This window comes from Lolium perenne, chromosome 2 (assembly GCF_019359855.2).
Source record: "Lolium perenne isolate Kyuss_39 chromosome 2, Kyuss_2.0, whole genome shotgun sequence".
Classification (NCBI taxonomy): Eukaryota; Viridiplantae; Streptophyta; class Magnoliopsida; order Poales; family Poaceae; genus Lolium; species Lolium perenne.
The window spans coordinates 127,347,086-127,372,109 of record NC_067245.2 but is presented as its reverse complement, the minus strand read 5'-3'; the positions used below and the strand labels follow the sequence as shown (position 1 = coordinate 127,372,109).

At 47.6% G+C, this 25,024-nt stretch overlaps 2 protein-coding genes and 1 pseudogene across 4 annotated transcripts in view; all 3 read right to left on the bottom strand.

Annotated features, from left to right (window-relative positions):
* The window catches only part of LOC127333480 (calcium-dependent protein kinase 18), a 44,986-nt gene that overhangs the window by 18,761 nt on the left and 1,201 nt on the right, over nt 1-25,024 (bottom strand). For all 3 annotated transcript variants that reach the window (XM_051359864.2, XM_051359865.2, XM_051359863.2), the window contains exons 2-3: nt 19,013-19,143; nt 18,005-18,046 (exon numbers count right to left, since the gene is read on the bottom strand). In XM_051359864.2, coding sequence (XP_051215824.1) covers nt 18,005-18,046; nt 19,013-19,143 — 173 coding nt within the window. The remainder of the gene's footprint in view (nt 1-18,004; nt 18,047-19,012; nt 19,144-25,024) is intronic.
* LOC139836059 (uncharacterized) lies at nt 592-17,059 on the bottom strand. Its single transcript, XM_071826251.1, has 2 exons — nt 15,051-17,059; nt 592-14,973 (listed from the first exon to the last, which is right to left on the bottom strand). The coding sequence occupies exons 1-2, from the start codon at nt 15,097-15,099 to the stop codon at nt 14,336-14,338; spliced, it is 687 nt and encodes a 228-aa protein (XP_071682352.1). The 5' UTR covers nt 15,100-17,059; the 3' UTR covers nt 592-14,335.
* LOC139835074 (uncharacterized) lies at nt 22,098-24,299 on the bottom strand (annotated as a pseudogene).

Genomic DNA, 25,024 nt, shown 5'->3' with positions numbered 1-25,024 from the left:
TCTGACAATTGATACCTAGTCTAGCTCATGTAGATAACAAAATGTGGATATCCAATCTATACTATTATTCGCTGACTAGATCTCTTCAAATTTATAGGTTTTCAGGTATGGATGATATAATTATTTTTTGAACAATAATTGACACAATGTCTATCATAAAACGTACGCTGTAAATTAGAGATGCCCAGACCTCTATGAATGTTCAACCACAACACATAATGTGATCAAAATGGACAAGAACGAAATACAGCTAATTTTAGCATTCTATGGTCTGTAAATATGAACGATCAGCCGGTCAAAAAAAAAACTACTAGACAATAAGTTGGACATGAATGTAGTTACAATTTGTGAGGAAATGTGCAACTTGTACTTCCATGAGTTGATCATCATATATAAACATACCGGTATGGTAAATATGCAGAAAACCCCTTATATAACAGGGAAATACTCATGGAAAAATCAACAATACTCCTTTGAAGAGGTAAAAGCTATGTCGTACTCTAGTATGGCTTTTCGTGAAGAAATCCACTCGGAAGGCAGGGGGAGTGTGAAGGAAGCATCGACACCAATATGCATGGTGAGCTCATGCTTCATATGGTAATGCGCGATCTTATAACATCTGTAATGTCTGGCAAAAGTGGTGGTGATATAGTGGGTACCCTGGACATCATGATTTCAAGCTAAACTCCAACTACCCCAGTTGGTCTTATGACATGACCACGAAGCCTAACAGGATGAGGTGAATCTATTCCTAAACAGGTGTGATCTTTATACTTCCAAGAATGGCATGCTACTTGATGCAAGGACCCTATTTGTGCTAAAGGTACGAAGTCCATGATCATGAACATGAAAGGGGGAAGCTAGGGTTCAAGAAGGCGGAAGAGAAGTGCCAAGAAAATGCTGAGGAAACTAATTCCATCCCGGACATTCCAGCCCAGAAGCCCGAACAGTTCGACCATCAACCCAAGAGCCCCCAGACGACTTGTCTGGCCGCTAGAGAAGATGTGGCTGACGTGCCATGGCCTACTAACCGAGAGCCCCCACTAGAGTGTCACTGTCCGGACCCTGGAGAAGCTGGGCTAAAGGGCAAGCCCTCGGCAGTCTAGCCACACCGGATTGTCCAGCCAGCATGCAGATTTCGGGCAGCACCCCATGTATCCCGTACCCTTTCGTGTGGGGGCTATAAATATCCCCACGCCTCATGAGATGTAGGGGGGCTATAAATATCCCCACGCCTCATGAGATGTAGGGTCAGACATGAATTAGAACTTAGAGCATTTGCTCCCCTTCCCCCTAGTTGAATTCCATAGGATTTCATTGTAACCAATCTTTACTCGAGGATTCTATTGTATCGGTAGACCGACATGTAGGAGAAGATGGTTTCATGAGGAGTTAAGAGATTGACTTGGATGCTTTGAATCCAATTGTCGTTGCCTATTCGACGGTACCCCGGAGGAGGGATCCTCACGGAGGGGAGAAGAAGTAGGGGTCATAGGGCGGAGAGCACACGGGATGGTGGTACGCGATTTACCCAGCTTCGGAACACCTGCTCGAGGACAGGGCCTACTGCTGCTTGTCTGGAATTATTTGGGCGCTTTCGTGTTGTTGCAATAAGTTGTGGTTGTGCCTCTAGGGCTCCCGGGATCCGGCTTATAAAGGCGCCAGGATCTAAGGTTTACACGGAGAGTCCTAGCCGGAATACAACATGCCTAACTACCGAATATACATTGCCGTGCTCGTTAAGGATCCGCCTAGATCTAATCTTGTCATCATGGATCCGGATACTTCATGGGCCTCCATGGATCCGCCTACTCATGTAGGTCGGTTGGGATCCGGCTCCTGTTCCTGGGCTGGACTTCATCCATCTTCTATCAACAGCAACTGGGCCGCCGATGGGCCATATGCCACCATCACCACCCGGGCTTGCTGGATCTAGATCATGTCGTTGGCATACCCATAAAGTATACCCACAACAGTAGCCCCCGAAGTTCTTCAAGATTCGTCATTCCTCCGCCTATCTCTGACCGGATCCGAAGAGAATCTCGAAGAGCTTCCAAAACTTCATCGTTTAATCATTCGTTTTTGCTGCAATGGTAACTTAGCAGATTTCTCACCCATATCGCACATAACTTCCTTTTTCCCGCGCTAAATTTTCGGAACTGCGAATCTTAACCGGAAATTTCGGAGACGTGCTGTTAGGTCACCGCCGCTTCAGTTTTACCACATTTGACCTAGGACACGTGGCAGACATCCAACGGTGCAACCGTTCTGTTCCCACCGTAGGATCTGACTCACGAACCTCCACGCGAGGTCTATAAATACCCCATTCGCACGATCAGTTTCACTCTTTCACCTCTCCTCACCACTTCATCTTCTACCTCTCGCCAGCGCCGCCCAACAAATCTACACCGACGAGCTTCCTCCCGGAAAACTTCATCCGCCGCCGCTCTAAGGCCCGCATCGACCCAAGCTGCACGCGTTTGAATGCGGAACGAGCTCCGCTGCCGATCTTTGGTCTCGCCGGAGGCCAAAACGCCAAGTTCGCGAGCTCAACCTTCGCCGGCGCCACGGGGAACCGCCACGCCATTGCCGGTAAGTCCATCAGACTTGTAGAAGATAGCAACAGTAGGATCCGGCTTCTTAAGTTCCTCACTATCATGCATGCAGCCGGAAATATGTCCAATAGCTCGCTTAGATTCATCGATAGTTCTCCGAGTAACCCTCCACCCAACTCAGCGGAGCCAACCTTCATCGAACCGTTAGCATTCCTTCCGCCCAACATTTCCGACACCAGGCTAGCTTAACCTTACTCCGCCTCTTCCAGCAATTTCCTCGGACGCATCCCAACTGTAAAGGAAATCCAAGCGGAATTAGAAGGGCAAGCTCGGATGGCAGCCAAGGTGCAAGAGGCGGAACAGAAGAAAGCCTCGAAGGCCCGGAATCGTGAAGGGGAAAGGGCCAGTGGTGGCCCTGCGACGTCACGGAGTCGGAGCTCAAGGCCTCCGAGAAAGAAGGGCTCCTGGCTCCGGAGTCCTGGAAGTTCACCAAGGACTCCATCACCCCAACTCCGGATCTTGACGAGCGGGTCCTCACCAAAGCCTGGGTGGAGCGAGGGCTCTCGCTTCCGGCTTCGAAGTTCTTCCTCTCGGTGCTCAGCACCTATGGACTGCAGTCACACAACATCTGCCCCAACGCCTACCTCCTCCTCTCGAACTTCGCCACCCTCTGCGAAGGTTATCTTGGAGTCTGCACGGACGTCCGGCTCTTCCAATTCTTCTACAAGGTGAAGAAGGAGAAGAAGGCCAAGGCAATGGTCAACTGCGGCAGGATGACCTTCATGCTCCGCAACAAGAGGTTGTTCCGCCCCTCGCTTCTCACGAATCCGTCCGGTATTGAACGCCGGATGGTTCTATCTGAAGAACGTCACCCGTTCCGGGTCGCCACGACGGCCTCCCTGCTTTCAACAACAACCTTCCGGCGGAACTCTCTAGCTGGAGCTACATCCCCAGTCTTGCCCAGCATCCACAGCTGGACAAGATGGCCCGGAGAATCTCATGGCTGGTCCACGACGGTCTGACCGGAATGGACCTTACCTTGAGCTGGTTCACACGCCGAATCCAGCCGCTGAAATGCAACAAGCGGCTGATCTGCGAGTACACCGGAGTTGATGACCAGCTTCGGGCGACCAAGGACAACCTACCGACGGATTCTCTGAATAAGAGGATCCGGACACTTGTGAAGCTTACCCGGGGCCAGGATGTCCCAGAGATCAACAAAAATATGTACATCAACAACACATGCCCTCCGGTATGCTTCGCACTTAGTCATTTTGCTTCTTGTCTTTGAATTGTTCTAATTTTTTTCAACACTTCATCTCCAGCTCAACACTCTGGCGGAGGAAGACTTTCGAGTTATTTTCCGTATCCCCACGGATGCTAGGAAGGCAGAGGAGGATCCGGAGGACGAAGACGAGGAAGAGGAAGAAGAAGCTCCCAAAAGGAAAGCCGCCCCTCGTGCTACCAAACGTCCCCGCGCCAAGGTTTCTGGAACCGATGACGGAACCAGCAGCGAGGCCTCCGCTAAGAAGGCGAAAACCACTGCCCCTTCTGGCCATCAACGCCTTGAGGAAAGCGGAGCGCGAGCGTATCAAGCTGCTTGCTACCTCCGGAAAAGGAACGCGCCCGACACTTCCCGGAGCCACGTAAGCCTTCCAGACTACATTCTCTTTTGTTGTAAAGTCGAACTTGTCACTTATATCTTTTCATTACTTGGTTCAGGAACCAGAAGGTTGCCACTTCACGGGTTTCAACCCAGAAACCAATCACCAGCTTCCTCCGGTCATCTCCGGCTGTAGGCCCCACCACCCCAGTTCCGCCAAGCACCGTGACCCAACCAACTCCGCATGAACCTCAACCAACCCCTGGCCCCGCTGCCGAAACTCAAGTGGAAGTAATTCCAGTGAGCAGCGGGCGAAAGGACGGAAGCTGCTCCGCCACCAAGCGGGCTACCCCTGAGGAAGCTCAAGACAAGAGTCAAGAGGAGGCGGAAGTCAGCTCTGCAGACAGGGCTGAAGCTACGGCTCATGATGCCATCGTATTTCCAGCCAACTTTGGCGACCCCTCTGATCTTTATGCTACGCCCAAGGCGTACTCTACCAAGGTCTTCAACAAGCTCACCGAGACGGAGAAGTGGGAGCTCGAGCAGGATTTGTTGAACTCCATGCTGACCAACGCATGGGGCAAAGCTGATGCTGAATGTTCCGACATTCAGCAACACAAAAAAGATACCTGCGAGTTTCTCGACCAACTCCTCTGCAAGCGCAAGGTAAACCAATCTCCCAGTAGCCCCCAAGTATCTAGGCGGAAACCAAACTTAACTTTTCACCTTGATACTTTGAGTAAACCAACCTGAGAAATTTTTAAAGTGTCGTAGTAGCCCCCAAGCGTCATGTATGAAATATTTCCGGCAATGATACTTCGAAAAGATCTACACTTGTTTAAATGTAAACAGAACTTATCCTTTCTTGATTTTGTCACTGTTGCAGGAACAACAAGCATTGCACTATGAGCTTCACAAGAATATCTCTCTGCAACGCCGCGTCACCCTCAGACAGGCGGATCAAATTCACGATGCAAATGCTCGGATTGCAGAGCTAGAGAAAAGGCTTGAGGATGCCCAAGGTATGTCTCCGAACACTCCGACATTATGTCGATCTTTCCGACTTTCAATTTTTGCTGACAATTTTGTACTTTGAACAGGTGCGTCTACCTCTCTGGCCACTACTTCATCAGAGCTCGAGAACCTGCGTTCCGCCCACAAGGACCTAGAGTCAAAACTTAAAGTGGCGGAAGAAAATCGGGAACTCACTGAAAAGCAACTGGCCGAGAAGAATTCCGAGTTTATCAGAGAGAAAGTTGATCTGGTGGAGAAACGGAGGAAAGACAGCGACACGCTGAAGAACCTCCAAGCTGATGTCCAAGCACTCCGGACATACATGACGCAAGCGGAACAAGGATGGGACCTTATGAATGCCGACGTCATGGGTAAGTATCTGGAGCCAAAACTTGTACTTTTCTACGTAACTCTGAACGATGTTTTATCCTGATCGATTTTTGATTACAGAACCACTTGGATATGATGAAGCCCGGCGCGAGCTCTTTCCGAGTGACGACCTAATCAAGCTGGCTGGAGACGATTGCAGAGATCTAATCTCCGCTTGTCGCAAGATCTGCCACAACTTGGCAATCAAAGACAGCCGAACCTGCGACGTCCGCGAGCTCATCCAAAAAATGGACGTCCTGCCGGAGCTTGTGGTTGATCTCCAAGCCTCTTCAGGTCGAGGCGCTGTTCAGATGTCCCTTGCAATGTGCCTGGCTCATCCTCCGACTCTTAACATTGACGTGGCGGCGTGGATCCAAATCAGCTTCTAGATGCTTGCAGTGTTTACGACACACGGATCGCGTGGCGAATTCGTCATGATGAATTATATGACAAGGTGGTGCTTCCTGCTGACGAACTTCTTGAAGTGGAGCTCGAGAAGGCGCGTGAAGCGGAGGCGAGACCAGCCAGATCCGAGGACGGGAGCCAGTTTACATGGACCAGTGACAAGGACAAGGCGAAGAGCGGTGATGAAGGTTCTTCTTCTCTAGCTAAGGAAGCGGAGAAAAGCGAGGCCAAGGCAGATAATGAAGATCCTTCTTCTCCAGCTAAAGATGCGGAGAAGTAAAAAAAAAAACTTGTGCCTGCAGAAAAATCACAAACACAGCATCATTTTGGCCCCTTCGAGGATTTGAAATAAAACTAAGTATTTGAAGTAGTTAGGACGAAATAAATGCATGACGTGGGCGGAAAAAACTTATCCTGCTATCCGTTTGTTTATATATGCATGTTTCGTTGTTTGAAAGCAAGTGCTAGTTTCTAAGTTTTCCAGCTTACTTATTTGACCTTCCACGGGCCGGAAGACCTTTAGCCGGAAACGCTCACCGATGGCGACGAAGCCCAATGGCAATCCGTCAATAACCGCGGAAACAAGCCCCCAGCCGAGGTGCCGGAAGTCGCTACCAAGAATTCATAAGTTCGCAACAAAAAAACTCATCCACTAGAAAACTTAAGCTCACGTCCTAATGGACGATTTTGAAAATCACAACTTTCATACACGCCTAGGCGGAAACATCCAGCTCTGCGGTTTTAGTCGGAAAACATACACGATCCAAAAATGAAAAAGTAAAGGAGGTACAGATGCCTTTATCTGGACAGGAGTGCAGCTAACATGGAGAAGTACAAGGTGGCGAAGAAGGCTGCAAAGCGGGCGGTGAGTGAAGCAAGGGGTCGGGCGTATGAGGACCTCTACCAACGTCTAAACACGAAGGAAGGCGAAAGGGACATCTATAAGATGGCCAAGTTTAGGGAGAGGAAAACGAGGGATGTCAACGAAGTCAAATGCATCAAGGACGAAGAGGATCAGCTTCTTGTGAAGGAAGAGGCGATCAAGCGTAGATGGCGGGAGTACTTTGACAACCTTTACAATGGAGAGGTTAGCTCTACCATTGAGCTAGACGACTCCTTTGATGATACCAGCATGTGCTTTGTGCGACGTATCCAGGAGTCTGAGGTTAAGGAGGCGTTAAGGAGGATGAAAGGAGGCAAGGCGATGGGTCCTGATGGTATCCCCATCGAGGCGTGGAGAGGCCTTGGAGACGTAGCGATAGTATGGCTAACTAAGCTTTTCAACCTCATTTTCCGGTCAAACAAGATGCCCGAAGAATGGAGGCGGAGTATTTTAGTATCAATCTTCAAGAACAAGGGGGATGTTCAAAGTTGTACTAATTACCATGGAATCAAGCTGATGAGCCATACTATGAAGCTATGGGAGAGAGTCATTAAGCACCGCTTAAGAAGGTTGACAAGCGTGACCAAAAACCAATTTGGTTTCATGCCTGGGAGGTCTACCATGGAAGCCATCTTCTTGGTACGACAGCTGATGGAGAGATACAGGGAGCACAAGAAGGACCTTCATATGGTGTTCATTGATTTGGAGAAGGCCTATGATAAGATACCTCGAAATGTCATGTGGTGGGCCTTGGAGAAACACAAAGTCCCAATAAAGTACATTACCCTCATCAAGGATATGTATGATAATGTTGTGACAAGTGTTCGAACAAGCGATGGCGACACTGATGACTTTCCAATTAGAATAGGGCTACACCAAGGGTCAGCTTTGAGCCCTTATCTTTTTGATTTGGTGATGGATGAGGTCACAAGGGATATACAAGGAGATATCCCATGGTGTATGCTCTTTGCGGATGATGTGGTGCTAGTCGATGATAGCCGAACGGGGGTTAATAGAAAGTTAGAGTTGTGGAGGCGAACTCTCGAATCGAAAGGTTTTAGGCTTAGTAGAACTAAAACTGAATACATGAGGTGCAGCTTCAGTTCTACTAGGCACGAGGAGGGAGAGGTTAGCCTTGATGGGCAGGTGGTACCGGAGAGAGACACTTTTCGATATTTGGGGTCCATGTTGCAGAAGGATGGCGATATCGATGAAGATGTGGGCCACCGAATCAAGGCTGGTTGGATGAAGTGGCGCCAAGCTTCTGGCGTACTCTGTGACAAGAGAGTGCCACAAAAGCTAAAAGGCAGGATTTATAGGACAACTATCCGACCTGCGATGTTGTATGGCGCTGAGTGTTGGCCAACGAAGAGACGACATATCCAACAGTTAAGTGTAGCAGAGATGCGCATGTTGAGATGGATATGTGGCCACACAAGAAAGGATCGGGTACGGAACGACGATATACGGGAGAGAGTTGGGGTAGCACCGATTGAAGAGAAGCTGGTCCAACATTGTCTCAGATGGTTTGGACATATCCAACGGAGGCCTCCGGAAGCGCCAGTGCATAGCGGACGGATAAAGCGTGCTGAGAATGTTAAGAAGGGTCGTGGTAGACCAAACTTGACATGGGAGGAGTCCGCTAAGAGAGACCTGGAGGTTTGGAATATCGACAAAGATTTAGCCATGGATAGGGGTGCGTGGAAGTTAGCTATCCACGTTCCGGAACCATGACTTGGCTTCGAGATCTTATGGGTTTCAACTCTAGCCTACCCCAACTTGTTTGGGACTGAAAGGCTTGGTTGTTGTTGTTGTTGTTGTAAAAGACTCAAAGAGTGAACCATATGCTTTATTTCATCGATCATGTATCATAACTATTACAAAGTATGTAATGCGAAATTGCTAAGTGTGGAAAGGACGTAGTTGTGCTATATTCCAAGGACGGTTTGTTTCATCGTATATGTCACCCGGATCCTCCCTCTTGCGTTTCCGATGCCAATTGGCAGGTCTATCCTTTAACTCGCGGATATCAACGAGGTAATAAGATCCGTTGTGCACCACTTTGCTGACGACGAAAGGTCCTTCCCATGGAGATTGCAACTTATGCTCTTTGACCTGTCGAAGGCGGAGGACCAAACCACCTCCCTTAAACGAGCGATTCCGAACTCGACGGCTATGGTAGCGTCGGAGTTTCTGCTGGTAGATGGTGGAACATTGGTGATCTAGGTTCTGAGCTTCTTCGAGTAGGTCCAAAGATGGCTGTCGAGACTCATCAGCACTTTCTTCATTGTAGGCGGAAACTCGCGGGGAATCATGGATGATGTCGGAGGGTAACACAGCTTCAGATCCGTATACTAGGAAGAAAGGTGTAAATCTGTTAGGGTATTTCGTAAGCTCCACAAAACAGAGTCTAACTTCTCAGCCCAAGCTCCGGCTACTCGCTGCAGCGGTTGTTCAAGGCGAGGTTTAATTCCGGCTAGTATAAGACCATTGGCTCGTTCGACCTGCCCGTTGGATTGTGGATGTGCCACAAAGCAAGGGAGCGGCATGATGCCCGCAATCACCAAGGTGTATCTCTCTCAGAATTGCAATCCCATCTTTGTTTGAGACGCACTTCAGGAAAATTCCGTTTGCGCTTCTCTTATAGAGAAGTCCATCAACTATTGTGTAGGTCCTGGCTCGTCGGACGATCTGTCGTGCGAGGACTTCATCCTCCGGCAACTTCTGATCGATAAGGTAGTCCAGGTAAGGCTTGGTCCAAGCTGGAGTGATGACCATCACCTCCTTAGCCGGAGATACTGCCACATCTAGATTTTCCGGGTTAGCGCCCTTTACTAAGGATGTCCGTAGGTGCTCGAGGAAATTCCAGGCGGAATGGGTTTCCTGCCGGATCCGAGCTTGGACAGCATATCTGTCGCTATGTTGTCGTCTCTCCTGACGTACTTCACTTCGTATCCGAGGAAGCACTTGGCGACCTCATCAACTTCGTCTCTGTAAGCCGCCATCACGGTGTTTCTGGCGTTTCAGGTTACGGCTACTTGTTGTGCCACCAGGTCAAAATCTCCACAGCATATGATGTGCTTGATCCCAATTTCCTTAGTGATGCGCAATCCATGTATTAGTGCCTCGTATTCCGCCATGTTATTTGTAGCTTCGAAGTGAATCTGCAGAACGTACTACAGTTCTTCCCCGGTGGGTGACTTCAGGGTAACTCCAGCCCTCGAGCCTTGATGTTGCTTGGATCCGTCAAAGTGCATGACCCAAGCTTCAGGTTCCGGCACAGGTGTGCCCTCAGGCGCTTCAGTCCAATCGACGAAAAAAGCCGCCAAAATTTGAGACTTGATGGAAGATCTGGCTTTGTAGTTGATGTCGAAGGCGGAAAGTTCTATTCACCACTTCGCTACGCGCCCGGTTGCGTCGAAGTTGTTGATGATGGTTGACAATGGAGCTTTGCTCACAACTGTCATAGGATGCTCTTGGAAGTAGTGTCTCAGCTTCAGCTACCTAGGAACACTCCGTAGACTAGCTTCTGAAAGTGAGGATATCTAAACTTGGATTCCGTCAGGACCTCGCCAATGTAATAGACTGGCCTTTGGACTCCGTACTCATGACCTTCTTCCTTTCGTTCCACCATGATGACGAGACTGATTACCTTGTTGGAAGCTGCCAGGTAGAGTATGTCCTTCAACCCCTGAAGTGATGCGTCCGCTGCGTCGTCCCAAACAAATTTGTCTGTTTTCTTTGACAGCTTGTACAAAGGTAGTGCCTTCTCGCCAAGACGACTAACGAATCTACTGATTGCTGTGACACAACCAGTTAACCGCTGTACATCTTTGAGACAAGTTGGTCTTTTGATGTTTAAGATAGCCTTGATTTTTTCCAGGTTTACTTCAATGCCTCTGTCAGATACAATGAAGCCAAGGAGTTTTCCAGCTGGTACGTCAAAGACGCACTTTAGCGGACTCAACATCATCTTGTATCGATTACTCCGGCTTGAATAAGCATTGTCCGAAGGATCCGTTTCCCCTGCCGCGCATTGACCAGGTCATTGATTCGACGGCAGGGGCGGAACTTCTGTGTTTTCTTGACGCATATTCCGGGTATCACCAGATCTGGATGAAGAAGTCCGACCAAAAGGCGACCTCGTTCATCACCCCGTTTGGCACTTACTGCTATGTTACCATGTCTTTTGGTTTGAAAAACGCAGGTGCCACATACCAACGTACGATGCAGCGGTGCTTGAAGGACCAAATTGGTCGGAACGTACACGCCTACGTCGACGATATCGCGGTCATGACCCGGAAAGGATCCGACTTGATCAGCGATCTCACAGAAACCTTTGAGAATCTCCGACGGTACAAGATGATGTTGAATCCGCTGAAGTGCGTCTTTGGCGTTCCAGCCGGAAAACCTCTTGGCTTCATCGTCTCAAACAGGGGCATTGAGGTTAACCCGGAGAAAATCAAGGCAATCCTGTGCATCAAAAGGCCAACTTATCTCAAAGATGTACAACGGCTAACTGGTTGTGTGGCAGCAATCAGTAGGTTTGTTAGCCGTCTTGGCGAGAAGGCGCTACCCCTGTACAAGCTGCTAAAGAAGACAGACAAATTTGTCTGGGACGACGCAGCGGATGTAGCACTTCAAGGGTTGAAGGAAATACTCACCTCCCCACCTATCCTAGCAGCGCCAGAAGAGTCAGAGCCCATGCTCCTTTACCTGGCAGCTACCAACAGAGTAATCAGCCTCGTCATTGTGGTGGAGCGACACGAAGAAGGACACGAGTATGGAGTCCAAAGGCCAGTCTACTACATTAGCGAAGTGCTTACGGAATCCAAACAAAGATATCCTCACTTTCAAAAGCTAGCCTATGGCGTGTTCCTAGGCAGCAGCAAGTTGAGGCACTACTTCCAGGAGCATCCAGTAACAGTCGTGAGCAAAGCTCCGCTGTCAACGATTCTCAACAACGCTGACGCAACAAGACGCACAGCAAAATGGGGCATCGAATTATCTGCCTTCGACATCAACTACAAAGCCAGGACTGCGGTTAAATCCCAGATCTTGGCAGATTTTGTTGCAGATTGGACAGAAGCTCCGGATACAAATCTGGAGCCGAAACTAGAAACATGGGTTATGCACTTCGATGGATCCAAGCAGCATCAAGGCTCGGGAGCCGGAGTCACCCTGAAGTCCCCTACCGGAGAAGAACTGCAGTACGTTCTGCAGATTCACTTCGAAGCTACAAACAACATGGCAGAATACGAGGCTCTACTACACGGTCTGCGCATCGCTAAGGAAATTGGGATCAAACACATCATTTGCTGTGGAGATTCCGACCTGGTGGCACAACAAGTAGCCGGAACCTAGAACGCCAGAAATTCCATCATGGCGGCTTACAAAGACGAAGTTGACGAGATCGCCAAATGCTTCCTAGGATACAAAGTCAAGTATGTTCGGAGAGACGATAACACAGCGGCAGACATGCTATCCAAGCTCGGATCCGGCAGGAAACCAATTCTGCCCGGTATTTTCCTGGAGCACCTACGGATACCCTCGGTGAAGGGCGCTAACCCGGAAAATCCAGATGTGGCAATATCTCCGGCTAAGGAAGTGATGGTCATCATTCCGGCCTGGACACAGCCTTTGCTGGATTACCTCATTGATCAAAAGTTGCAAGAGGACGAGGTCCTCGCACAACAGATCATCAGACGAGCAAGATCCTACACAATCATTGACGGACAGCTCTACAAACGAAGCGCAATAGGAGTATTTCTTAAATGCGTCTCCAATCAAGATGGCATTGAAATCCTCGGAGAAATCCATGCAGGGGACTGCGGGCATCATGCCGCCCCCCAGGTCACTCGTCGCAAAAGCTTTTCGGCTTGAGTTTTACTGGCTCACAGCTAAAGAAGATGCCGACAAGCTGGTAAAGACCTGTCGAGGTTGTCAGTACTACGCTACTCAACCAAACGCTCCAGCCCAAGAGCTGAAGACCATCCCTATCACCTGGCTGTTTGCGGTCTGGGGGCTCGATATGGTTGGGAAACTAAAGAAATCATCTCCTGGCGGTTTTGAGCACCTCCTAGTCGTTGTTGATAAGTTCAGTAAGTGGATCGAGGCAAAGCCAGTGAGAAAAGCCGATGGTGCTACAGCACTAAAATTTGTCTGCAGCCTCGTGACGAGATTCGGCATCCCACACAGCATAATCACAGATAATGGCACAAACTTCGCAGAAGGAGAATTGAAGGATTATTGTGATGACGTAGGGATTCGGCTTGACCTTGCTTCTGTGGCCCATCCACAATCCAATGGTCAGGTCGAAAGGGCCAACGATCTCATATTATCAGGGATTAAACCACGCCTTAAAGAACCGCTGCGACGCGCAGCTGGAGCTTGGGCTGATGAGTTAGATTCTGTTTGTGGAGTTTACGAACTACCCCTAACAGGTCAACCGGATTTACTCCGTTCTTCCTGGTATACGGATCCGAAGCCGTGCTCCCCTCCGACATCATCCACGATTCCCCACGAGTTTCCGCCTATAATGAAGAAACTGCTGACAAGGCCAGACAGCTATCTGTGGACCTGATAGAAGCTCGGAATTTAGCTGACCAACGCTCCACCATCTACCAGCAGAAACTCCGACGCTATCACAGCCGTCGAGTTCGGAATCGCTCATTCATGGCCGGAGACTTGGTCCTCCGCCTTCGTCAGGTGAAAGACCATAAGTTGCAATCTCCATGGGAAGGACCCTTTGTCGTTAGCAAAGTACTTCATAATGGATCATACTACCTTGTTGATTTCCGGGAGTTAAAAGACAGACCTGCTAATTGGCACCGGAAACGCAAGAGAGAGGATCCGGACGACATATACGATGAAACAGATCGCCCCTGGAACATTGCACAGCTACGTCCTTTCCACACTTAGCAAAAAAAATTCCGAGTTACATACTCTATAATAGTTATACATGATCAATGAAATAAAGCATTTGGTTCACTCTTTGAGTCTTTTACCTCCTTTACTTGTTCATTTTTAGATTGTGTATGTTTTCCGACTAAAACCGCAGAGCTGGATATTTCCGCCTAGGCGTGTATGAAAGTTGTGATTTTCAAAAAATCGTCCTTTAGGACGTAAGCTTAAGTTTTCTGGTGAAAATAATTTCTGTTGCAAACTCATGGATTCCTGGTATCGATTTCCGGCACCTTGGCTGGGGGCTTGTTTCCGCGGTTATTGACGGATTGCCATTGGGCTTCGTCGCCGCTGGCGAGCTTTTCCGGTTAAAGGTCTTCCGGCTCGCGGAAGGTCAAATGAGCAAGCCGGAAAACATAGAAACCAGCACTTGCTTTCAATAAACGAAACATGCAAATAAAATTAACGGATAGCATGATAAGTTCTTTCCGCCCATGCATACGTGTTCGTCCCTAACTACTTAAGAATTTAAAGTTATATTACAAACCCTCTCGGGGCCAAAATGATGCATTGTTTTCTTTCCTTCCCGCAAGAATGAGTTTTTTACTTCTCCTTAGCCGGAGAAGTTTCCACATTGTCGTCGGCCTTTGGAGCATCCTTCTCTTCACCCTTGGCTGGAGAGGATACATCATCATCGTTTTCTTCCTCGTCTACAGCAGGAGATGCAGCGCCAGCTTGGTCCTTGGAACCTGTCCAGGTGTACTGGCTTCCGGATTGGGCAAGACGGGACTCCGCCTCGCGTTTCTTGTGGAGCTCTGCTTCAAGGGGCTCGTCGGCTGGGAGAACCACCTTGTCATAAAACTCGTCGTGGCAAATTCTCCGGGCGATGCGGGTGTCGTAGCCGCTAACTGCATCCAGTAGTGCGTTAACATCCGCACCCGGAGGGACACCAGCAGTAACTCTGTCAATATCAAGATCCGGGTTATGCGCCAAGCACATGGCCAGGGACATGGCAGCAGCGCCTCGAGCCAATGACGCCTGCAGATCCACCACCAACTTCGGAAGAACGTCCATCCTCTTGATAAGCTTGCGAACATTGCAGGTTCGGCTCTTCTTGATGGATAAGTTGTGACAGATCTTCCGGGAGGCGGAGATGAGATCTTTGCAGTCTTCTCCGGCAAGTTGAAGCAGATCGTCGCGAGGGAATTGGCTCCGACGTTCTTCATTATATCCAAGAGGATCTGGAGGACACAAATTTCGATAAGTATAACAGATTGAGCGCAACATATGCATTACTCTATGAGCCTCAAGGACATACCCATGAAGTCGGAGTTCAGCAGATCCCAGCATTGCTCTGCTGTCTCCATGTACTTCCGGAGTCCGCCAAGTTCCTTTTGTTGCTGCTTGATGGTTTCACTGTCAGTCTTCCTCTTCAGCTGGAATTCACCTTCCTTTCGGATGAGCTCCGAGCTCTTCTCCGCCAGTTTCTTCTCCGCCTCTGCAAGCTTTGATTCTAGATCTTTATGGGAGGAGCGCAGGGTCTCGAGCTCGGAGAAGGCGGCGGCAAGAGAGGTGGATGCACCTATCCAAGATTACGATCGAAAAGTTCCCGGCGTAAAGAACACGCCCCACAGCGATGGAATCGTTGAAGCTTCCCATGGCGGAACCCTCCCGGCTCCGGCCACCAGACGCCGCTGGCCCCACGGTGGGTGCCAACTGCCGTTGCCTATTCGACGTTACCCCGGAGGAGGGATCCTCATGGAGGGGAGAAGAAGTAGGGGTCATAGGGCGGAGAGCACTCGGGACGGTGGTACGCGATTTACCCAGCTTCGGAACACCTGCTCGAGGACAGGGCCTACTGTTGCTTGTTTGGAATTATCTGGGCGCTTTCGCGTTGTTAAAATGAGTTGTGGTTGTGCCTCTAGGGCTCCCGGGATCCGGCTTGTAAAGGCGCCAGGATCTAGGATTTACACGGAGAGTCCTAGCCGGAATACAACATGCCTAACTACGGAATATACATTGTCGTGCACGTCAAGGATCCACCTAGATCTAATCTTGCCGTCATGGATCTGGATACTTCATGGGCCTCTACTCATGTAGGTCGGTTGGGATCCGGCTCCTGTTCCTTGGTTGGACTTCATCCATCTTCTATCAACAGCAATTGGGCTGCCGATGGGCCATATGCCACCATCACCATCTGTGGGCCACCCGGGCATGCCGGATCTAGACCATGCCGTTGGCATACCCATAAAGTATACCCACAACACCAATGCTACTCGCTATTTATACCTTTTACCTTGCATTTGCCCTTGCATTCTTGTGCTCATCGTGTTTTCCCCTTTGAGTTCTTGGTTGAATTGTGAAGATGAGGAACCCAATCCATGTTAGGAGGAGTCAGTGTAGTGCCGAAACACCAAACCCTCAAGCAACGACTATAGCCATGTCACCTCTGTTGTCAAAATAGCCATAGCTCATGCAATCGAACGGGAAACTATAGTATGCTACTTCGTCTTCAAGGCATTGAGAGAACAACCAAGAAAAAATACTGGAAGCGAACCGGTCGAATATCCAAAGGATAACTAGCCAAACTAGTATTCGAATTAGCCCAAATCGGTGGGGCTTCTTTGATTCGCAGGATTTGCAAAACGCGGGAATATGATAAGGAATAGAGAAAAAAGCAAGATTGGAGTGGCTTGCCATATTCAATACTACAGGATTGGAAGGTTGTTTGATTGTGCACGGGAAAAGCGTAGGATTCTTTCCAAGTGGTTGGAGTGGATGTAAATTTTCTAATGAAATCTAGTACAAATGAATTCTAAGGAAAAAATCGCATGGTTTGCAATCCTATGAATCAGAAAACCAACATAGGAAGATTTTCTAAAGATTAAAATCTTCCAAAATTCCTTTAACAATCCTCTGAATCAAAAAGTCCCATAACAAAATGGAGTGTGGAAAGAAAAGACGGCGACAGATAGTCCCATGAATATATTGTATAACTCAAAGGAGGTGACTGTAGTGAACCTGAGTGGGAGTAGAAACAAACTAAATCAGAATTTGGACTGTATAGGAGATATCTGAACGAGTGATAGCTAGATAGAGAAGGCACCCAACAAGATGACAGTAATGAGTCGGATCAGGAAGAGATTCACCGTCAGAAGCCCGGAGGTGGCCATTGAGCTCAGGGACCTTTTCACTTTTTAAGGCGGTAAGGCGATCTAAAGCGCTTAGGGACCTTTTCACCTATTAAGTGCTTAAAGAGTAAGGTGAGGAGACACCTTAGACAATTTTAAAAAATAATGGCAGAATAATATGGCAGCTATGTAGTAGACATAGATACCTTGAATGGAGGAGAGGAGCAGAGAAGAGAGGAAGCTTGCAGAGGATGGCGCTGGTTGTGGGAAGAGAGGGAATCTTCGCTCCTCTCTCTCTCCCCTCTTTTTTCCCTCACTCTGCCAGCAAAGATTCCCTCCTTTCAGTTTCTCTTTCCCGCTCAACTGCAACCTGCTCTGTCTATGTCATCCAAAAGAGGCCAGAGCGCTGCCTTACCCGCTTTACAGACACCCTGGAGGCCCCAAATGCCTAAAGCGGGCGCTTTAGACATGAGTCTAAGGCGAGGCCGACGTCTCGACCTCATAGGGCGCCCTGACGCCTAAGCGTCGCCTAACTGATGCCTTAGGGACGCCCTAAAAACCAGGATACGGCCTCTCCTTGTGAAACATGTCTAAAAAAAATTCATGTATATGTGACAGTTTTAATTGATGATAATAAACAAAACATGGAAATCAATTCAAATATGCGCATGGAGAACATTTATTTCCGACTTGAAGCAGTAATAGCAAAACATATATCCAAATCCATACAAAATTAAAGCTTACAGTTAGATGCACTGTTTGCAATAGATCATCGTATCAATCTCTCTTATATGGAAAGAGGAATCCGAATGCAATAAAAATAAATATCAACAATAAACTCATACTAAAATACTAACCTTTAGAAGGGAAATCTCCAGCATTTAAATCATTGTTGCATTTTTTTTCATACTAAAAAGCAAATAGTACAACTATAATACATAAAATCATTATTCAAGATGGATGAGGAAACAAAGGTCGAAAATTACAACTTAATTAAACAATGAAAATTAATAATTTTAAACCAGTAACACATCGTAATTGAACCCTTGTATAACTCATAAGTTACCAGAGCAGGAACAAGTGGAGATATTTCGGTGATTGTAAGCTATGAAAAAAGATCAAGGATCTGAATAATTCTTACTTGGCTAATATGCGGTCAAGCAACTCACCACCCTCACATAATCTGCCATGTAATAAAGCCCAAGACTGCATTAGTTTGTACAATTAATTAACCATACAACGGAGACTGCAAAGACTAAAGAAATGCTTGCAAACTGATCATCTTTTCTCAATCACTCTGCTGGATCATCCTATATTATTGTAGTGATGCTCCAGTAACATTTTCAGAAATTTTCAGATTTTTTAAACTGTTAAAACCTTACCGGTTCCCCAGACACTAGTGACTGCCACAAAATAGTTATTCTACACCCGCCATGTTTTTTCGCAACCATACATGATTTTTTACATCACGTAATTTTTTTCTTGTGTTGGAAGTCAAGAAGAACGCATGAAAATAGAGACATGACGTAAAAAATGCGACATAATATACATATTTGTATGCAATTTTTGTGGCTTTTACATCTCTATGACTAGTTCTGTTTTTATGCCGATTTTTGCGTTATGACTTAACATGCACGTTATTATTCATATACCAAACATAAATTCTAAATGTAACAACGTAAGAAAACTAGCACCCTGGATGCTGAATAGCATGTCTATATAATGTCTATATATCCAGTACTATTTCTATAATTTATTTAAGATATCCCAAAAAAAAATTGATCTGGAAGATACCCCAATATTATGACAGAAGATACCCCAATATTATGACAGTTTGCATGTAATGGCACATATTCAAGTCATCCAACCTTCAAACACAAGCTAATTGTCGTCGCACAAGACCTCCTTTGAAGGCACAAACTAAAATCCTAAGCATCACTAAGCTCAACTGCTTTGAGCAAATCACTGGAAGTTTTGAGAACAAACATTAAAAGTGATGTTAACTCCTCTAGTTCAACTTTGATTGAGGATCATGCATAATTTAAGATCATGCAGAATCTGACATCATGCGTATTCCCAACAGACCTGCTACTAAGAAATGAAATTTCTACTGATTTTGTGAGCATTTTATAGGTTTTCCAAGACTTACTCCATAACAATGTACACGTAATTACCATCCTCGAATGCATTGTAAAAATGTACAACATTTTCATGCCCATATAAGGCCTTGAGTATTTTAACTTCTCGCTTTACATCTTCAACAGCAACAGGAAGGATCATCTGCAAGAACAACAGCAGTACATCAGAAGTTAGTGCAGAATCATTATAACTAAGAGATGGTTCTCCACTTCATTTGTACTTAGTTATGCACAATATATGAATAGGATTCTCTATCTGTTAGACTTGTTGGCTCACAGGTAGTGTGTGGAAGTACTCTGTTTGTGTGATGCTGCCAAAAGCTTACTGCAGCTTGTATTGCATAGTGCTATTTATAGGATACAAGCTAGGTGCAACATGTAGATTTCTAAACCCTTCTAGAGCATTCTACTGTTATCCTAACCTTCTACAGGTTTCTACTGCTAACCAGAGTTAGCTATGAAATGTACTACTGCAACATACTAGAACATACTAGCACCTGTAGTACTACTAGGTACTAGCTTAATTTCTAAGCAAGGATTACTCTAACAGTTCTCCCCCTAATCCTTGCTCTGCATGCTTGACTTGGTCTGAACCATTCAAATTCTAACACGCAGCTTGTGATACTCGCCGAAGTGACTTTGTCAAAATGTCAGCGATCTGATCTGAAGTATTGATGAAGCTAGCGCTCATGCTTCCGTCTTCCAAGCAGCCTCTGATGAAGTGATACCGAATATTGATATGTTTGCTGCGCTCATGGAAGACTGGATTTTTGGCTAATGCCAGGGCAGACTTGTTGTCCATTATTAGCTCAACTGTCTCAGCTTTTCTTCCATGAAATTCTTCAAGCAGTCAAGCCAGCCAAATTCCTTGAGTTGCTGCAGTTGTGGGTGCAACATGCTCTGCCTCACGGGAAGACTGAGCAACCACCCTCTGCTTGAGAGATTGCCAACTCACCAAGCAGTTGCCGAGGAAGAATAGAGTGCCGCTCGTGCTCTTCCTTGTGTCAATGTCGCCAGTCACTGTAAGACCATAGTGGGTCATGCCAGCTACATAGCGAAGAATTCTCTTCACAGCCATCATGTGCTCCTCTGTGGGTCGTTCCATGAATCGAGTGACGAACCCAACAGCAAATGCCAGGTCTGGCCTGGTGTGGATGAGGTAGGGCAAGCTGCCAATGATCTGTCGGCTAAGTTTGAGCCGCTCCTCCATTGGGGCGTGTACTGGATTGCATCCTTCCATTCCACCCAACTGCAGGATGCGCAAGGCATAGTGTGCTTGACATAGGCGGATGCCATCACCATGCTACTGGATTTCAATTCGAGATAGAATGACAACAATCCAAGGTCACTCATCTAAAATTTTGTCTTCATCTCATCCTTAAAACTCTCGGTTGCTCCCTTGGATGAACCTGTGATGATCAGATCGTCCACATATACTCCAATCAGCAAGATTGTGTCGCCCGTGATGCGCCGGTAGATTGCGTGCTCGTGCTCGTTCTGCTTGAAGCCCATTTCTTTGAGCGTGCAGTTGAGCTTCGCATTCCATGCATGTGGCGCTTGTCGTAGGCCATAGAGGGCCTAGCGGAGCCGCAAAACCTTTCCTTCTCCGGTGACGACGAAACCCGGTGGCTGCTTCACATATACCACCTCCTTCAGTTCTCCATTGAGAAAGGCCGATTTTACGTCCATGTGGCTGGTGACGACGAAACCCGGTGGCTGCTTCACATATACCTCCTCCTTCAGTTCTCCATTGAGAAAGGTTGATTTTACGTCCATGTGGTGGACGGGCCACCCCTCCTGGGCAACCAAAGCAAGCAGCAACCGGATTGATTCCATGCGAGCGACCGGAGCAAAAGCTTCATCAAAGTCTATGCCGGCTTGTTGGACGAAGCCGCGAGCGACCAACTGTGCTTTGTGTTTGACTACTTCACCGGCTTCATTTTTCTTCAACTTATAGACCCATTTTAGGCCTATTGGTCAATGGCCGTGTGGTGGATCAACAAGCTCCCATGTGTTGTTTATCTCCACTGCTTCAATTTCCTCACGCATGGTTGCCTGCCATGCCTTGTCGCGCTTAGCTTCTGCGAATGAGCGCGGCTCCCCCGTGCTGGCCAAGTATAGCTTGGAGTCGAGGTTGCGCTGTGCGAGCTGGTTCTTCACCGATCAGGTTTTTGACCTTGCGATAGAGAACTGGTGTGCTGCCATACACAGCATCCAGCCGGTCGTCATCATCTACTGGTGGCGTGACGAATTCTGGAGTTGTTGCGGTTGCAGCGCTTGCTGCTGGAGCTGATGGAGGCGTTGGTGGTGCGCTATCTGAGGCACCTTCAGCCCCACGCTCGAGGACACACATTTGTCCCCTGCTGAACTGGACACCTGGCTAGGCACCCTCGTGGCATGACGGCTGATATACTCCACGTCGAAGTTACTGCTGGGGTTTTTGCCATCATCTGCTGCCCAATCCCAGCGTCGTTCTTCAGAAAAGATAACGTCATGGGCGATGCGAACACGCCTTGTGGCTGGGTTTAGCAGCCTGTTTGCTTTCGGCTCGTCGATGTGAAGAGGGGCATGCTCCGGAGCTGTAATGGTGCTATCGTGCACCACAATGGCTGAGGCTAGAGTGATGTTCTGCTGCACCACCATGACAGTAGTTGGAGCGTCACTTTGCTGCACCAACATGGCTCGAGCTGGAGCAATGCTTTGCTGCACCACCATGGCAGGGGCAGGAGTGGTGCAGGCCTGCGCCATGAGGAGTGCAGGCTCCTCGTCATCTTCCTCTGCTTGAGCCAAGTATGCCCTGTTTCTCCAGGGCTGCCTGCAGTCCTTGGCCCAATGGCCATGGCGACCACATTTGCAGCATGTGTCATCGCGTGGGCTATCCCTAGCCGTTGCACGATCGTCGCCGCCTTCTCCACACTTCTTATGCGGTTGCCGCCGTCGTTACTGTCCGCTGCCACGCGCAGGCCTGGAGGAGCTGCCTCCTTGTCGCCCGTCCATCATTTTTAGCCACTACTCCTCTGTGAGTAGGAGCTTGCCCTGCTCACTCGCCGGCTCAGGCAGCTCAAGGCGATCCTCCTCGCTGGCTCAGGCAGCTCATCAAGGCCACTCCTCAGCTGCCTTCAGCCAACCAGTGACCTCCTCCAATGACATATCAGAAGTGTCAAGGAGGGTCTCGATCGCAAGGGCTATCTGCGACAGCCTAGGCGGCACAACCGGCAAAAAATTCTCAACGACTTGAGTTTTGTCGGTAGGTGCTCTGAGTGTGGCGAGTCTTGTGACGAGGTTGGTCAGGCGCAACGCGAAATCATCAACAGACTCCCCATCACAGAAGGAGATCATCTCAAATTCCTTCTTTAGCTGTTGCACCTTGCCCTTCCACACGTGGTCTGAACCTACGCGCATGGCTCGAATCACCTCCCACCCCTCCTTTGTTGTCCACTTGACGGCCAGTCCAACCATCATTTCTGGTGGCACCGCTTGCAAGATGGCCTCCAGCGCCATTCGATCTTCCTAGAAGTCGTTGGCGCCAAGCTCAATTGCATCCCAGATGCCCCGACCCTGCAGCTTCACCTTCATGAGGCTCCATTCGGTGTAGTTCATCAGCGCCAGCAACAGATTACTGTCGCCGCCGACGTCCTTCACGACACGCTCAACCACGACCTAGCGTCTTCCTGCATCGCGGTGGCGCGGTCGTCTCGGTGGCAGTGAAGGGGAATGGCGCCGCGGTTGGCGAGGCGGACTGCCAGCAACACCTCAACTGGGATCCTAAAGTAGTCTGTTTGTGTGATGCTGCCAAAAGCTTACTACATCTTGTATTGCATACTGCTATTTATAGGATACAAGCTAGGTACAACATGTAGATTTTAAAGCCTTCTAGAGCTTTCTCTACACTGCTAACCAGAGTTAGCTATGAAATGTACTACTGCAACATACTAAAACATACTAGCACCTATAGTACTACTAGAACCTACGGTCCTATTAGAAGGTACTAGCTTAACTTCTAAGCAAGGATTACTCTAACAGTATCCAGTTAATCAATTGCACTTCTGTTCTCTATTCAAATGATTTTCCACCAAGATATGTTAATACTTTATTTAACTTAGTTATCTGGCTAATTATAGAGTTACTGCGGGTAAACTCCTCGTAGATGCTTGTTCTAAAAGGCAAGCCCCCTTGCCCGCTTAGCCCACCTATGCTAATTTAGGCGTCACCCATATGCCTGCCTAGTGGGGGTTGATTTTTATAACACTGGTTGTTAGTTAGATGCCACTGAGAATGTCTAACCACCCAACCCAGATATTCGTCATTATTGAACAATTTGGAAACATGAAAGTCACTATTCAACTTTCCGAGGGCCAATACCAGATCATATTCACTGCTCTGTGAATACTATCTACATTTGACGAAAGTAACATACCAGGCTCACAAGGCCTGGTGAACAATTGCACAATTTCAATGCCAGGAGGTTTTCTGAATATTACAGGTAGTGGGATTTTTCAGCGGGATATTACAGATCCTGGTGGCAGAGTTTATTTTCCCAAAGGCATATGTTGGATGCGGGACTACTCAGACATGTATCTGGGCCGCACAGATGGGATCGGATGGCTGGAACTGAATCTGTGCATTTGTTCACCACATAGGCTTTGTGCGCCACATCTATAATATCTATAAAGTTGATCCCCACTTTTTCATTTAATGTTTGCTGCACAGTATCCACGTCATCCCATCATCTTGGTAATCCGCCTGACTCGATTAACTTCGTCATTTTTTGTTTGTTGAGCGAATCCTTCCTCGATATTGTTTGGATAAAAACTTCGACCGGTCCAGGCCAAAAATTGCTGCCTTCCTCGCTAGCCAGCCCACCACTGCTTCTTTTCTCCTCCGCCTCAAGCTGCAACTGCAATCGAAGGAAAAAAGAATCGTACGTCCCTTGAGTTCTGGTTTCATCGTGCTAATAAATGACGGCATCCTCCAGAATCTGGAGTCCAGAAAAAGCGTCGCCCTCTGAGCCGCTTCTCCTCCCAAGTGGTAGTATATATTCCGCTTCCCCACCGTCTCTCCTAGACACTTGGTTTCCTCAATTCTGTCTATTCTCCAATCCAGGTTGGCCTTCTTGCCAATCGTCAGGCACAGGCACCACCATGTGAGCTCATTATCGGAAAAAAAAACACCATCTGAGCTGCAGTTAGAGTTGGATGGCATAGTACATATGGAGGCTGATTGTTTCGTGTCTGGTTATCTCAGCCTGTATGTAATGGTCATTCAATTCGTTTAGAACTGGTTTCCATACCTGCGCATCTCACCGAGGTGAGATTCAGGTATTTGCTTTTCTGTTATCTTATGTTCAGCGATTTGGTTCGCAAGTCTCCTATTGGACTACAGGTTGTGATTCAGGAGAATGATAGAAAGTTAATTTTGGTAGCTTTTTTAGACAGATCTGTTCTTTATCTACGTGTGCGTCCAATTTCTAGCAGCAAAGGAAGCATGGAATCCTTAACGAAGATGGATGCTGCACTGCACTGGATTAACGGCTCAGTTGTTCTGTTCAAGTTGTTCGCTTTCTATATTTCTGTACTCATGCTCATCAAGTTTGTGAATTGGGGAAGAGGCAGAGCTGAAGATATTGTCAGAATTTGCATACTATCTGGATGCATCTAAATCTAAATCTAGACTTCCAATATTTTTGCAGTCAAGCTTAAGTGTCTGAACTGGGGCAGAGCTCAAGACATTGCTAGAAATTGTATACTGTTAGGATGCATCAAAGTCAATGTATACAGGTATTGCATGCGGCCATATTTTTTCAGTTACAAACTACAACATGTAACGTACATAGTTATACTACATTCTGGTAGTTGGTGTTATGTCTCATATTGCACATATCGTTACAAACCAATAATCTCTCTTTTGTTAACATAGGACTGTTTGTACAAATCAATTTGTACCACTTGGTCCCAATCACTAGAAGTGGAAATAGTTGTACCCATCTTAAATATATCTTGGTTTACCTTAATGAGCTTCGGTAC

Bases quoted from the DNA above. Each gene is read 5' to 3' on its own strand.
- LOC139836059 (XM_071826251.1), bottom strand. From the start codon at position 15,099: ATGGAGACAGCAGAGCAATGCTGGGATCTGCTGAACTCCGACTTCATG. The intron at 14,974-15,050 runs GTATGTCCTTGA...TGTGTCCTCCAG, and splicing joins GCTGAACTCCGACTTCATGG to ATCCTCTTGGATATAATGAA.